The following is a 16171-nucleotide window of genomic DNA, read 5'->3' on the forward strand; positions in this document are numbered from 1 at the left end:
ATACAAGATTGGAATGCGGAGACTCAAATATTTAAAACAAGGTTTTTATCACGGGGAGTAAAATATGCGATGTACTCTTTTTTCCTTATTAAGATTTTTTCCCACAGGGTTTTCCTTATAAGGTTTTTAATGAGGCAGCTAAAAATACGTATTACTAAATATGTGTACTCTTTTTTCTTCACTAGGATTTTTTTCACTGGATATGCCCTGTGAGTCCTTAGTTTCACCTGTTTGTGTATCTACACCTGTGGGCGATATTATTACTGTGGATCATGTGTATCGGTCGTGTGTAGTAACTATTGGGGAACTGGAGACTAGAGTTGATCTCTTTTTACTCGGTATGGTTGATTTTGATGTAATCCTGGGTATGAATTAGTTATCTCCATTTCATGTTATTCTGGACTGTCACGCAAAAATCGTGACGTTGATAATGCCGGAGTTGCCAAAGGTTGAATGGAAGGGTTCTCTAGGTCTTGTTCCTAGCAAGGTAATTTCTTATTTGAAGGCCCAACGTATGGTTGGAAAGGGATGCTTGTCATATTTGGCCTTTATGAGAGATGATGATGAAGATACTCATATTATTGATTTAGTACCGGTCGTGCGAGACTTTCTGAATGTATTTCCTGCAGACCTGCCGGGTATGCCACCCGACAGGGATATTGATTTCGATATTGACTTGGTATAGGGAACTCAACCCATTTCTATTCCTCTGTATCGTATGGCACTAGTTGAGTTAAAAGAATTGAAAGAGCAACTTCAGGAACGCCTTGAAAAAGGGTTTTTTAGGCCTAGTGTATTGCCTTGGTGTGCACCGGTTTTGTTTGTGAAAAAGAAAGATGGTACTATGCAGATGTGCATTTATTATAGGCAGTTGAACAAAGTTACAATCAAGAATAAATATCTATTGCCGCATATTGATGATTTATTTTACCAGCTTCAGGGAGCGAGGGTGTTCTCCAAAATTGATTTGAGGTCTAGGTATCACCAATTAAAAATTCGGGATTCGGATATTCTAAAGATGGCATTCAGGACTCGTTATGGCCACTATGAATTTCTTGTGATGTCTTTTGGACTAACCAATGCTCCAGCAGCATTTATGCATTTGATGAATAGTGTATTTCAGCCCTCTAGTAAGGTTTTAATGAGGCACAATACCTTTTAATGAACATCCGATGGGGAGTGTTATGAAAATAATTATATTGTGGATGTCCATTTATTACTCCGCTATAGATAATCTTCCTGAAGAAGATTATCCATTTAGTACTCTGTTGAAGTTTATCTACAAGCAGTTGATGCAGGCAGGTTGCAAGCAGCTCAATGAAATAATTTGCAGCAGCTTCTTATTAAATATGCAGGTCGCAAGCAGCTCATGCAGATAACTTACAAGTAGCTAAAGAAAAGCCTTACACCTGCTTCCTGAAAAACCTCACAACTGCTTCCTGAAAAGCCTCACAACTGCTTCCTTTCTTCTATAAATAAAGGAGTTTTCAGTTCATTATGTACATAAGTTTGAAGTTTGAATAATATATCAATGTCTCTCTATACTTGTCTTCAATTTATTTACTTTACAGTTTTTATTTTATAACAAAACTTTATTTTCCTATTTATTTAGTGATTTTTTATTTTATTCTCGCATTAAATTATCATCTAATCATAATAACTTAATATAATGTTACATATTGAGTGTGAGTAAAAACTTTTACCCACCCCTCTAGTCACTTGCCACATACAAACCACTTCAAATGAACTTATAATAATTTCTTATAAACTTCCACATAATTATTGTGTTAAAAGCAAAATAAGTTACGTTAAAGAGATGTGATGGGATAGATGTAATTATTCTTTCATATTTAAAATGAAAGTAAACTTTAAAAATGAAAAAAGTTCTTTAAGTAAGATTTATAGAATACATATTTAAATTAATTGTGTCTCAAATACAAAAGATCAAAATATTATGACCAACAACCTAATATATTATCGCTAAATAAGCAGTATTCCAGTATTCACAATTCCCAAGAAACTGAGAACCACCATGGCTCATACCTCTTCCATCCATGGCGGAACCAATCAGGTTCAATCCTATTCTGCTCCCATTACTCGCGTTTTAGTCTTTCACTTTGTTATTTTAGTTAATTTGATGATTTTCATTTTGCCATATCTATTTTTCTTTTTACTAAATTGAAACCTTTCCCATAGGAAGTAAATAAAATTTTGTTTAGATGATCGCGGCTTCTTCTCAATTTTGATGAATCTTTTATGTCTCTCCAAATTCAAATGTGAACCTTTTCTTTTTTTAACTGTTATTATTGGTTGTCAGGTTTTGGTGGAGGAGACATCAAGCGTTAGAACATTCATATTAAATAGGCCTAAGCAGCTCAATGCTCTTTCTCATCAAATGGTATGCCAATTATGATATTTAGGGAGTATTATTTTTTGGAGTACTGCTTTCGTTGTTCTTTATTTTTCTTGTTGCCCTTATAAAGTCCCACACTTTCTGATGAATTCATTGTTTTCTGCCTTCAAATAATATGTGAAATAGATAAGACTTGAATGTTGTAATGTAATTATCCTAGCCTTGCACCTTTTCCCTGGAAACACTGCATATCAAGTACTGTCATGCAACTTTGTTATGTAGTCTAATGATGTTTTACGTTTTCTGTTTGCCTCTCAACATTATATATTTTTCAAAAGAAAAAAAAAGTACTCTAATAACATCGAATGACTGTGGAACTGGAGAAGCAAGCATAAATGTGTTACTTGCTCAACTAGTTATCTTCTGGTTTTATGCAACTGGGTTGAGGAGATTAGATCATGATAGCGGTAGCTAAAAGACTAATTTGATATGGATTCACTTTATTCTATCTTCTCATGCAATCATCTGGAAGAGATTATTGTTGTTATATTAACTTGGTGAACGTTTGGTTTCTAAATCATGCCATATTCGTGTCATATAGTGATTGATGTAAATTGCTCTTCACCTGATGAAATAGATAGAAGTTTTGACTACATGTTATCAATGATAAATGTCCTCTTAAACTTATTTGTTTGTCCAGATATCTCGGCTGTTGGAACTTTTCCATGCTAGTGAAAGAGATTCTAATGTGAAGATGATAATATTGAAGGTATGTTCACACTAGTAGGAGGATCTTCTGTGATAGTAACTGTGGGTATCTTGTATTTTTCATACTAGCAACTGATTCATGCTAGCAGGCAGATTTGCATTGATTTGAGGAGTTACTTTGTTCAGATTGCGAACTGTTCATTTCTTTTATTTTGTTTCTTCATTGAATTTTGTTATGCATCACTCCACGATTGTGTCTCTCTGAGTTCTTGGTCGTTCTGACTTGTGCTTAAAGATCCATAGAGCCAGTTTTATCAGGAGATCATTGGAAAGAAAAAGCTCGTATTGTCAGAGGGCTACCCAAAAGGAATTCTGTGTGCTGTTTTTGTATATGATATCAATTAGTTGTTTTTCAAAGAACTCAGTCTGTTCCCCTACTCATCTTTTGACACAGTGAAGAGCTTGTCCTCATGGCTCCTGCGATATTGCCCCTCTAAGAATAAAGCTGGCAAAGTGGCTCTGTATTATCTCGCTGGTTCCATGTCTGACCAATCTAGTATTCAATCCTATCTATTTTCTTTGCCATACACTAGGGCTATGTCGTAGTAGTGTTAATCCAGATTGTCGAAAGTAGGTCACAGGGATGACTTTGCTGAAAAAAATCTAAAGAGAAATACTTTCCATCATTTTCTGCTGGAAATCAGTAATGTTATCCTTGCCGATCAAACAAAAAAAGTCTAGAGAAGGAAAATTTCCCCCTCTAATTAGCTGTTAATATACGCTTGAACAGCCACATGCTTAAACCACTTACTGACATCAGAGAGTCAAGTAGAAAGTATCGAGCAGTTTGTCTTGCCTGTAAATAATTGGAACTTGAGCGAAATAAGATCGAAAATCAGCTAAAGAAGCTTATTTGGATACCTTTAATTAAATAGCTTAGTAGAACAACTGAAAGGTATGTATTGGTTTAGTTTCTTATATGCAGTTTTCTATTTTAGTTTTTTTTTCTCTTTCTCAAGCTTTGGTGTAGGATTCACAGTTCTACAAGTGACCCTGTACAAGTATAAAATATCTTAACATCAGTCAAGAAATGTTACTTCTTTTCTTGTGTGAATACTTCCAGGGAAATGGAAGGGCTTTCTGTGCTGGTGGTGATGTTACAGCTGTTGTTCATAATGTTCGCCGGGGTAGGTTACCTGTTAAATTGGTTATAGCTTGGTAATAACAATCTTCAGTATTTATAGATTATATTTAAAACTGGATCCATGCAGGTGAAAATTTGCCTCAGTCCTTAGTTATACACTAGATGTTTAATTTTAGACATCCAGAAATGTGCGACGCACTTCTAAATGCTAATCTGAGAAGTTTCATAAGTTTTAATATTTTGAAGTCATTTAACAGTTCAAACATAAACCATAGATCCATGATGCTATACTTTTCCTATCTGTTAATTTTTTTCTTCAATTGCTATTATGCAAGTCCAAGTAACTTTTTAATCTATCTATCTAGTTTGATTGTGTTGCAGAAAATAGGACAGAGGCAATTCTAAATTGTTGTCTCAACTTCTTGAAGTTTTTCTTCGTCACTCATTCTCAAAACAATAGTTTTTCTTTGTCGCTCTTATTTATATTTTTATTGATCACTTGTCTTACTTGTTAAGAGGCTCTATTTTTTCATCTATTCAACTCTCTCACTCTCCCCTCCCCCTCTCTTTCTATCACTCTCCTCTATCTCTCTCTCTCTCGCTAACTCTTCATTTTTATTTTTCTTCCGATCAATCATTAGGCCTTAAGATAATCGGGCAGCCTTAACATTGAAAAAGTTTGGACGTATTCAATCTGTTTTCTTGTGTCCTATGAGATTCTTATGAGTAAGTCTGAGACTATGGTGACCTTTAATAATGTTTGTGCCACACAACTTTGCTCTTTCTAGATGATGTTAAGAAATTTGAGTGATTCAGTTTTAAGTGCACATAGCTTAACCTCCAAAAAATTGGCTAATTACATATTTATTTATTTATGCATTCAGGTAACTGGAAACTGGGTGCTGATTATTTCCGTGAAGAGTTCACCCTTAACTATGTGATGGCAACATATAGCAAACCCCAGGTTAACTTAGGTTATGGTGTAATTTTATTTTTGTAATAAAGCCTTCTCTGAGGAATACATTAATCTTATTTGGACTGCCCCTTGAAGGTCTCCATCCTTAATGGAATTATCATGGGAGGTGGAGCTGGTGCTTCTGTACATGGTAGATTTCGAGTTGCAACAGAGAAGTCGGTATTGCCTCTCCTTGAGTAAAAGATTCAATTCTTCAATCTTGTTATCGTGCTTTCCGTTTTGTATTTGACCTTTACTACATTTTTTGGCATTTCCTTGAAATTTCTGCTCTTTATATTTGTGGGCCTCTTGTGGAATGCAACAATATCTGATATTCATGTGGAATAGTTTTAGCAAAATTAGAGGAAAACCTTACAGACTGTAAATCTTCATGAGCTTTAGTTAGTACTTAGTACCTCTGGATTTGCATTGAGAGTTTATTTTCTTGGCTGTAATAATTACTCTCTTTCAAACTTGGTTGGTGGTTGATAAGTACAAATTGGTATAAGAAACTTCATGTCCAAATATTTTTACGTTCATTTTCCTGTAGGTTTTTGCTATGCCTGAAACAGCTTTGGGACTCTTTCCTGATGTAGGTGCCTCTTACTTTTATTCGAGGCTTCCAGGATTCTTTGGTAATTCCACTTGCAACATTTCTCATATTTGTAAAAGAATTTACTGCTAGATGTAATTTATTAAAGTTTCTAGGTGAAGTTATTCACTTCTTGTCATTGGTTGAAATTTATGTCACTTCCTGGTTGCTGAAGCTTGGCTAGTTTGAGGCTATCTTGAGAACAATTATCGCCCCTAGCTACCTTGCCTTTAATGCTGCTGCTTCTTCTCCGATACCTTTGATACCAAAAGTAAAAAGTTTGAAAAAAGGAAGATAGGTTCTTCCTCCCTCAGAATGTGGTCAAAAGTTTACTGTACATGCCCTGTAGCAAAGTAGCAGTGATTGTTTTCCTTCCGGTTCATCTTCTCCTGAAGTTTCTGAATTTTTTCTGACATTTTATATCTACTTTCCACTGTTTGCATTCTTGATCACACGTTTTCTCATTTCAAAAATATTTCACTCTTAAGTCATTATATTATTACATCTGGGTCAGAGCTTTTAAAGATATAAGTCTGCTATAATTCTCCCTACACAATTTTTGGGCTGTTGGCTGGATGTCAGCCTTGGTTTTCACGGTGATTTGCAAAATTTGTTAAGTTTAGGTCATCACAAAATTAAGCCTTAATTTTCATGGTGATTGCTGAATTTCTTCATGTCATTACAAATTTAAGATAGCCTTTGAATACATGCAAAGAATCTTCTCTACAAGGATATATGAAGAATGAGATTTATATTGAAATCACTGACATGGTTTCATGATTTATACCTAAATTTTATTGAGAAACTATCCTTCCTTATCTTCCCTGATTTTCCCTTATTCTTATTGGTGTTGTCTTTTATTGGGGAAGACTAATTCCTGTGATGTTACGATGCAAAGAGAAGTTAGTAGGTATAAATAGTAAAATACTATGTCTTGTTTTCCCTTAACTACTTTCTTATACTCTTTGGCAGGGGAATATGCTGGTCTTACTGGTGCTAGGTTGGATGGTGCTGAAATGCTTGCTTGTGGTCTAGCAACTCACTTTGTACCTTCAGAGGTATGATGCATCAATTTCCAGCACGTTCTGGCCATTTTGAGTTGCTTCTAGAACAAATCAATTAGGTCTTACGTTACTAATATGTCGGAACTGAATAGTATATAAAATGGAAAAATCGATATTGCCTTTACATGTAATAATAAAATTGCTAGTTCATTAAATGCAGGAAGATGTTAGGCATATGGTGTTAGGACGGTAATCTTATCTGGCATTTGTTATATAGGTCTCATAATCTTTTTGATTATGTTTTCTTAGGATGTTTAATTTCTGCCAATTTGACCATGTTTAATCAAATTTGGGCGTCCATTTTGGCCCAAATGTACTCTAGTTCTAAAAGGTCTGTGGTCAATATTAGACCTCCAGTGGACCAGGATGCAATCTACAAATTGTTCTACTTAGTTTGGGTTCAGCATCAGCAAGTTCAGTTATTTGGTGCTGTAATAATTAATCTCTTGTTGTTTCTTCTCCCAAATAGTAAATAGTGGAGCAATACAGATGCTTCATGCAGAGTCATTCTGTAAATTGAAATTCTTTTAGCAGGATTGGGTACAAACAAATATGAATTCAAAATACTAGGAGAAAAATTCTTCCGGTCTCTGCCCAACGGTGCCCAAGCTAATCATGCATGTTCAGAATCTGGATTTTGTCAACCATGCGCGGAATGGTTCTTTGATCAATTCGTGGTTTCTTCCTTAAGCCACTGGTTGACTTATAAGCTATTTGTGGATTTCTGGGTGGTTGAAGACCTTTCATGATGGTTTATTTTTGTGCTGAAGTTTTTATTATCTGACAAGAGTATTGGCACATTGAATAATCAGTTCGTAGATCTTGATATACATGCATAACATGTGTCTAACTGTTTAGTTCCTCCCATCTCTGATCTAACTTGAATGCTTTCTGATCTTGCTTCTGTTCACAGAGGTTGCCACTTTTAGAACAAGCGCTAGTTAAAGTCAATACGAGTGATCCAGATGTTATTTCGGCCATCATTAGTCGCTTCTCCCACATACCAAAGTTGAAAGATGGAAGTCCTTATCACAAGTGAGTTCATTTAATATCTCTATTATGGTGTTTGTTTTCATGCTGATTCATTGGAAACTACCTTCTGAACAGAGTCCCAGGACCTGTAAGGGGATTGTTTGAACTTAAAGAGCATATAGTGTTGATGAATCGTAGAGATCATGTATGCTCTTTCTTATTAGTTATTTGCCATCGTGTTATTTCTCTTCCTGTTGTTGCAAGACTATGTTCGCTTTACTTTTATATGGCCATTCGAAGCTTAAGATGATGGATAGCTTTCCTAAGCTTGCATCGACTGAAGGGAAAAAGTTGTTCAAATAAAATAAACCAGTAGTCTTCAGAATTTCATGACCCCTTTCTCAACAGTGCACCAGTCTCAGTTCTGCAATTTTATGTATGTAGGATGAAGATCATTGATCGCTGTTTCTCTCGAAGAACAGTCGAAGAAATCATATCTGCTCTTGTAAGTCTGAGAGATGGATGGTGATTTGATGCATTCTTTTGTTTTCCATCGTAAAATTACTTTTGTACAATTTTGATAAAATAGGTTATCAGAAATTCAGAATACTTGATGTGAACTTGCATAAATCTTCTACAGGAAAGTGAGGCTTTGAACAAGAATGATGACTGGGTCTCTTCTACCATCCAATCGCTAAAGAAAGCATCCCCTACAAGTCTTAAAATTTCATTGAGATCAGTAAGTCAAGCATTACTTTGTGATACCATTATGTTGTTACCTGAACAAATTATAGTGCCTAGGTTCGTTGCTAGCTATATGTTTTGGAAGGCAAAGATTCAGAAGCTGGAAATGGCTTTTGAATTTGATTGTTGGACAAAAAAAGTTAAGAGGACAAATATTCCTCCTCCAACTGCAAGTTGCATAAACTCTACTTGATTTGGCTGGGTACCGAACAATGCTCATTTTACTGAAGTCCTTTAAAAAGTTATGAAGTTTTCAATAAGTTATGAAGTTTTCAATATTCCTTTGGAAAAGACTATGATCGGTTCTGTCAAACGGAGCACCTAATATAGCTGTGAAAGGTGTTCATAGTTACATGATCTGGAGAATCTAATCCCAATCTGAAAGAACTTAGTTATTTTTCTACAAAACGCCTACTAATATCTATTTCTGAATCTTCTGGTCATTCATAGGAAAGACGGGAGCAATCTGTATTTCAACAACAACAACAACAACCCAGTATAATCCCACTAGTGGGGTCTGGGGAGGGTAGTGTGTACGCAGACCTTACCCCTACCCTGGGGTAGAGAGGCTGTTTCCAATAGACCCTCGGCATCCTTCCCTCCAAGAACTACCCACCTTTGCTCTGGGGTGACTCGAACTCACAACCTCTTGGTTGGAAGTGGAGGGTGCTTGCCATCAGAGCAACCCACCTTGTCGCAATCTGTATTTCAAGAACTAAAATAAATTTAAATTAGAACCATTTAGTTTTGTTGTGTTATAACGGAGATACAAATGATGTACTTTATTATTATTATTATTTCCTCTAGTACCTGCATGCTTCTTGCTTAATGCGTTTAGTCGAAATACCTTGTAAACAGTTATCAGGTGTTGGTTCATGGTAGTTAATTGAGTAATGAAATAGAGGAAGAGAGAACAATGTGAAAAATTCTTTGTTCTATATTATGCTTCAGGAGAAGTTGGTCAGGTTAGCTGTTTGGTTGTTATTTGGTCAAAGCACTCTATGCTAGATTGTTAAAACCCCTTTTATCATATACTTTTCCTCGACTCGAAGCATGGTGACTGGCCCTCATAGTGGTTCAACCTTTTCAGATTCACCTCTGCTGGCTTTGTCCCTATCCACGGGAATTCAATTGAATTAAAATTTATTAATTATCTTGATAATGCTGTTTTCTTTCTTATACTAGCTAAATTGAACAACTCATTAGAAACCCCCCTCTCCGTTCCTTGGGCCTCAGTTTTAGTTGCTGACTCCACAACCACAAGTAGAATCTCCTTCTACACGGTCCTAATGTCTTGATTTGGCCAACATTTCCATTGGAGAGTTCTTGAGTATCTGCAGATTGTTCATATTAGTTTCCTTTTTCTGTTACAGATAAGAGAAGGGAGGCTGCAAGGTGTTGGTAGCTGCCTTATCCGAGAGTATAGGATGGTTTGTCATGTGTTGATGGGAGAATTTAGCAAGGATTTTTTCGAGGTAGAATATGCCATCTTTAAGCTATTCATTTTACCGAATTACATGACTGACACTTGACTTACACTGCAGGGATGCAGAGCTTTACTCATCGACAAGGATAGAAATCCTAAGGTGCGTTACGTCCATTTGATCATGGATAATTCTGAAGTAGATATCTTGAGAGCTTCTTTCATGCTTTTACTTAGCTTTTCACATGTTTTCAGTGGGAGCCGTCTAGACTGGACCTAATTAGAGATGATGATGTTGACCGTTACTTCTCCAAGATAGAAGATGAAGATTGGGAAGACCTAAAGCTGCCTCCCAGATCAAACTTGCCTCCGTATGCCATTGCAAAGCTTTAAAATTGAATTCTGGAAACCTTGCAATACTTTGCACTATGTTGCTCTCTAGTCACTACATCATTATGAAGCCCAATAATCATTAATTATAGGAGTATTACTTTTGTTGGAAAATGGTATACCAAATAAATGCTCGTGACTCCATTGTATGAAATTGTCAAAAATCAAGCCCAAGGGAGATTGTACATTACTATATAAACTAGCCAGATACTTTTTGTATACAGTGATGTTCTATTGTATCAGATGTCAAACCTCAAAAGATTGCGTGTTACTAGATAACAGTTGCCACTTGCCAAATAGTTCTGAACAAAGAGAGACTCTACAGGAAATAAGGTTTTTAGTAAGGCAGAATAACTCTTGTGTTTGTTCCAGTTTGTCATCCCGGTCCCTGTGTTCCCGTAAATTCATCTAAACACTTATAGTTGTTAAAACACTTATTTTAAATCCCTCTGACTGTTGACCTAGCTCAAGTGGTATAGATAAGTCTGAGGTGGATAAAGTGCTTGGTACACACGTGCAAAAAAAAAAATGTGAATACAAGGATTAGACAGAAAATGACTAAAATAAGAGAAAAAAGAAAAAGACCAGCGAAGAACCCAGTTCTCTGTTGCTGCCATTGCCATAGCTTCTTCTTTTCATCATAATTAAAGATAGAAAATCATCAGAATTTCATTCGGCAAAATCGTAAGCATAATCATAAGTTCTCAACAGGAACTTCGTCCAAAAAATAATCGAGAAGAATAGGAATTTCATCGGAAACTGTCGAAAACTCATCGTTGAAACCTTCGAACCATCAATTGCAAAGAACACAGTGGAAAAGTTTGAACCATCACCGGCGATGGAGACCACCGATGACCACCACAATTTTTTCTTCGCATCACCTTGCTGTAATAGAAAATTTTAAAAAAATCCTAGCAGTTCAAGTCAAATCGGGCAAGAACACCAAAAGGAGCGGATATGAAGAGCACAAACGAGGAAAATATTCATGGGGTGCCCGAACCTGAATGGCGTGCAAGGTGCACTAATCAATTGCTTGGTTTGTGAAAATTATTGGGTTTTAAAGTGACTGCAACTTCAATTATTTCCTCGTCCACTTTTAATCCCTCAAAAAATTGTGGTGGATATTCACAAATCTGCTAGTATCTCTCTTGTGGTTGTTCGGTAGTTAGGTTTTAATGGAAAGGTGACTCAACTTATTACAGTGGTATTGGAGGGTGAAGAAGGTAAAAATGGTGCCCTTTTTTTTAAAATAAAAAATAAAAAATGATGTGGCATATTCTATCTGATGTGGATATTAATATTAGCGTGATTGAGCAACACTCGGGTCAAAGAAGTTTAGAATAATGTGTTTTAACAATTGTAAATGTCTAGATGAAATTCACGAAGTATAGGGACCGGGATGACAAATCGTACAAGTATAAAGGTCTGCTATGCTATTCTGCCTTTTAGTAATGACAGTGGCTATCTCTTTAGTCGCTACCAAAAGTAGTGCTATATGTCATTGTTTTGCGTAGCAACCTGCGTAAAGTCAATTTGCGGCGTGTTTATTTACTTTTTGTGGCAAATTTAATCGCCAAAAAGTTAATAATAAAACAATAATAACAATGCAACGGGAGTGAACGCACATGCATATTGGTCCAAGCCTTGGCAAAAAATTTCACCAATATTATGTGCAAAGTAAATATAAAAATGAAAATGGTTTCGATTAGCCTATCTTTTGTAGGAGAAAATAATATTTTAAATAATAATCTACTTGACTTTAACTACTTACTTTAACGTTTGTTATTGTTAGAGTATTACATAAGAAAATTTCAATGATGACATTCGGTGGCTAAAGTAAATAGCTAAAGTTATACCAATTTTTAACTTGTGAACATAACTTACAGAGTAACCTCAAAAGTTGCTATTTGTGCAAATGGCCCACGATCTCACAGGAAAAAAGATTTTTCAGATACAACATTCTGTGGCGACCACGAATGCGCTCACCAAAATTAGTGCTATATGTCGCCTTTTCAATAGCGAATTAGCGACCTACCAAACATTTTTTTGCGGCGCACTACTTAACTTTGTGTCAAGCTTAGTCCTCATAATAGCTAAAAATAAAACAATAATAACGAGGATAACTCGCCACAAAAAGATAAAAATGAGCCACAAAATAGATGTTAGGTAGGTCACCACTGAAAATGGCAACCTAAATCACTATTTTTTTGTGATGACCTAAAAGGTTGACAAAGAATATTGTTACTAAAAATAGTAATTTGGGTTGCCGTTTTCGGTGACGACCAATCTAATATCTATTTTGTGGCGCATTTTTTAACATTCGAACTTAGTCGCCACAAAAGATTTTATTGTCATTTTATTTTTACCTTTTGCGGTGACTAAGCTCGACACAAAAAATTAAAAAATGCGCCACAAGATAGATGTTAGGTAGGTCAACCCATGCCACTACGGCGACATAAGTGGTCGCCACAAAATAATGTCTCTGAAAAAACTTTTTGTGACACTGTATAGATCATGGGCCATTTGCGCACACAGCAACTTTTAAGGTTATGTCACGCCCCAAATTCGGGGAGCGCGACTGACGCTCAATCAAGTAAACCCGGATGAGCAAGCATGTTAGATTTTATTCTACCCAAACTCATTCATGAAATAATAGGAGATGTACTCCATTAATCAAACACTGAAAAGATTTCATTAACAACATCCTTTTTCATTCCCATTAGCAGCTTCCTTCATAATTTCCAAAATATTACGAGTTTATAGAATTGATGAAAAACATGATTTTCAAATACCAACATATCTAGTTCAGTTCCCAACATCAACCACAACCCACAACATGTCTACGGAGCCTCTAAGTACAATAGAAGAGTAATATGGAAATGCCGGCAACAAGGCCCCGGCTATACCTCAAAACACAGTACATGAGAAACAAATACATGACCCCGAAATGAAGTGGGGCTCACCAAATCAACTGAAAAGAGTATACTGCTATCACTGATCAATGACACCTGCTGTAGAACCACCTGCATCCATTAAAGATGCAGCGCCCCCAGCAAAAGAAACATTAGTACTGTCGAATAGCACTAGTATGTATAGCTAAAAATCCTCTTGCAAAATAGAATGCCCATATAAGAAAAGGCAACACATAGAAACAGCAAGTCAAAATCCACAATATCCAAATGTCCGGTTAAAACATAATAATTTTCAAAATACGAACTTCATATACAAGTTTTGGTTGGGAGATCATTAACACCGATATACCATTGTTCACAATACCAATATTCACAATACCAATATTTACAATACCAGTATTTACAATATCAATGTTCACAATACCAGTGTTCACAATACCAATGCCACCGTACTTTTAGCACGGAGTCCGATCACGACCCGATCGGCTAGGCTATCTCATTAGAGAATCAACTACAATTACTATCAATACCAATACCACCGTAAATTTAGTACGGAGTCCGATCACGACCCGATCGGCTAGGCTATCTCATTAGAGAATCAACCACAATTACTATCAATATCAATACCACCGTAAATTTAGTACGGAATCCGATCACGACTCGATCGGCTAGGCTATCTCTTAGAGAATCAACCACAATTACTATCAATACCAATGCCACCGTAAATTTAGTATGGAGTCCGATCACGACCCGATCAGTTAGGCTGTTTTATTTGAAGACATCAACCAAAATCTCAATTTCAATTAAGAGGAATAATTTTATCACATCAATCTCATCCTAAATAAGGAGAATAATTCACAAAAATAACATAGGTGCAAATATATTTACCTCATCATCTTTCACATTGTATAAATCTCCACTAGTATTTTTAGTCATTCACAACGACAATATTTCCTTGGCTCTTTTGGCCATTCACAAGATTCTTTATTCAAGGCACGGTGGCCATATTTGATATTTCACACTTTCATTTCTTCTCTCCCATGTATCATCATCATAAATATCAACATACATATAATATTCCGGAAATCACAACTTTAAGTTCATTAGAAATGAACAATTTAAGCATAATAGATTTCTTTCCGAGAAATGGAGTAATATAATTGGCAATTGATGCACAAGTTAAAATCATCAACAAGTAACACATCATTTATTCTTGAAATACTTTTTCCCAAAAAAGATAATACACAATTTTCACTCACGAATATGTAATAACGCAAAACACATTGGAAATACTCACAAAGCATAGTATTTATTAAAACAGCCACTTATGGCATGACTTGAGTACGAAAGCTTTTAGGCAATTCTATTTTTGAAGTCATTTTAAAACATTTGAGTCGATTCTCATTTCATAACCTTTCTCACATCATTTCATTTCATTGGCACCATTGGCCACAAGTATAACTTTTACTCTTGCACATTGGCCACACTTTATATCCCAATTCACTTATTTCATTTCCAACTACATTTATAGGTTATCAACAATAATACATTTCCAATTCAAACTTTAGGTACACACATGAGCAATTTCGAGTCTTAAGAATATTGAGATTTTCTCACACAATTAGTATACTAGTTCTTATCTATAACACGACTCAAAGCCACAACATTTTAATATGCAAACCATACTTTGAACATCTATCTTTCGACATAAGGCTCATTCGGAATAAAAAAGTTTATAGGGAATAAAACGGAATATAGAAGTTAGGAATCTTGAGCCAATTATATTTGAACTTACGAAAATATTATGGATATCTATTCTAAGAGAGAAAGTTTAGCCAACATACCTTACTTTGAGCTTTCCTTAAATTACTACAACATTTCGGAAATTCTAACAATCCCAATCTATTTTGAGACATAACAAAAATTGAATCATTATTAGGAAGATATTCATGATCTCAACTCATTTGAGCATTTTATCAAACACTAGGCGTGCAAATCTATTTACAAGGTTCTTCTACAAGATTTCCTTCACTCCATAACCCAATCTTTACTTATTTGAGCTCAACAATCTCTCCACAAACCTTATTAGTATAAGCATGTATAAATAATGCTCTTATACCCAAGAATCATACTCCAAATCAACTATCTTTTACCCAAATTCGAAATTGGAAACTAGGGTATGGAACCTTACCTCTTAGATGAAGATCTTGTGATTAGCTTCCTTGATTCTTGAAGATTGGTGCAAGATTGGATGATTATAATGTTAGGTTCCCTCCTTCTCTCTCTAAAATGCTCTTACCTCTCTCTAAAACCCTCAGAAAAATACCCCAAAATAAGCCTCAAAGCCTATTTATCAAAATGGGGTCGGGTTATGAAAAGAAAAAAATTAACCCTCCGAACTCAGCTATGCGGTCACACAATGGACCGTACAATTGGTGTGCGGGGTCGCACAATGGTCTCATAAATTGGTGCCCAGAACTGGGCTGTTCTGGTCCATTCTGCGACCAGAATAAGCCCCAAAGCCTATTTATCAAAATGGGGTCGGGTTATAAAAAGAGAAAAATTAACCCTCCGAACTCAGCTATGCGGTCGCACAATGGACCGCACAATTGGTGTGCGGGTCGCACAATGGTCGCACAAATTGGTGCCCAGAACTGAGCTGGTCCATTCTGCGACTAGTTTGCGGTCGCATAACCATTTTGCGATCGCATAATGGTCGCAGAATCGCATTATGTCAGCCTTTGGTAATTTGATCATAACTTCTTGTAGGAATGTCCAAATGACGAACGGTTGGAAGAGTTGGAAAATATACTCAAAGGGCTTTAATTTTATAGGTAATAAACCATATAACTCTTCATATCAAGAGAGGTATGATCGTTTGAATTTAGGTATTGTGTGAACTCACTTGAAACTT

At 35.8% G+C, this 16171-nt stretch overlaps 1 protein-coding gene across 1 annotated transcript; it reads left to right on the forward strand.

Moving 5' to 3' along the window:
- The first annotated feature begins 1921 nt into the window (after positions 1–1921).
- On the forward strand, positions 1922–10604 carry LOC104091142 (3-hydroxyisobutyryl-CoA hydrolase 1-like). The gene is made up of 14 exons (XM_009596419.4): positions 1922–2071; positions 2318–2398; positions 3054–3122; positions 4185–4248; positions 5090–5169; positions 5257–5340; positions 5711–5795; positions 6725–6810; positions 7730–7851; positions 8233–8293; positions 8429–8527; positions 9906–10007; positions 10077–10118; positions 10211–10604. Exons 1-14 carry the CDS (start codon positions 2033–2035, stop codon positions 10346–10348), a joined length of 1152 nt encoding a protein of 383 aa, XP_009594714.1. The 5' UTR covers positions 1922–2032; the 3' UTR covers positions 10349–10604.
- Positions 10605–16171: the final 5567 nt, after the last annotated feature.

This window comes from Nicotiana tomentosiformis, chromosome 1 (assembly GCF_000390325.3).
Source record: "Nicotiana tomentosiformis chromosome 1, ASM39032v3, whole genome shotgun sequence".
In the NCBI taxonomy this organism is placed as follows: domain Eukaryota; kingdom Viridiplantae; phylum Streptophyta; class Magnoliopsida; order Solanales; family Solanaceae; genus Nicotiana; species Nicotiana tomentosiformis.

Coding starts and splice junctions, on each gene's coding strand:
- LOC104091142 (XM_009596419.4), top strand. CDS start 2,033: ATGGCTCATACCTCTTCCATCCATGGCGGAACCAATCAG. Junction 2,072..2,317: donor TCCATGGCGGAACCAATCAG/GTTCAATCCTAT, acceptor ATTGGTTGTCAG/GTTTTGGTGGAGGAGACATC. Junction 8,528..9,905: donor TTAAAATTTCATTGAGATCA/GTAAGTCAAGCA, acceptor TTTCTGTTACAG/ATAAGAGAAGGGAGGCTGCA.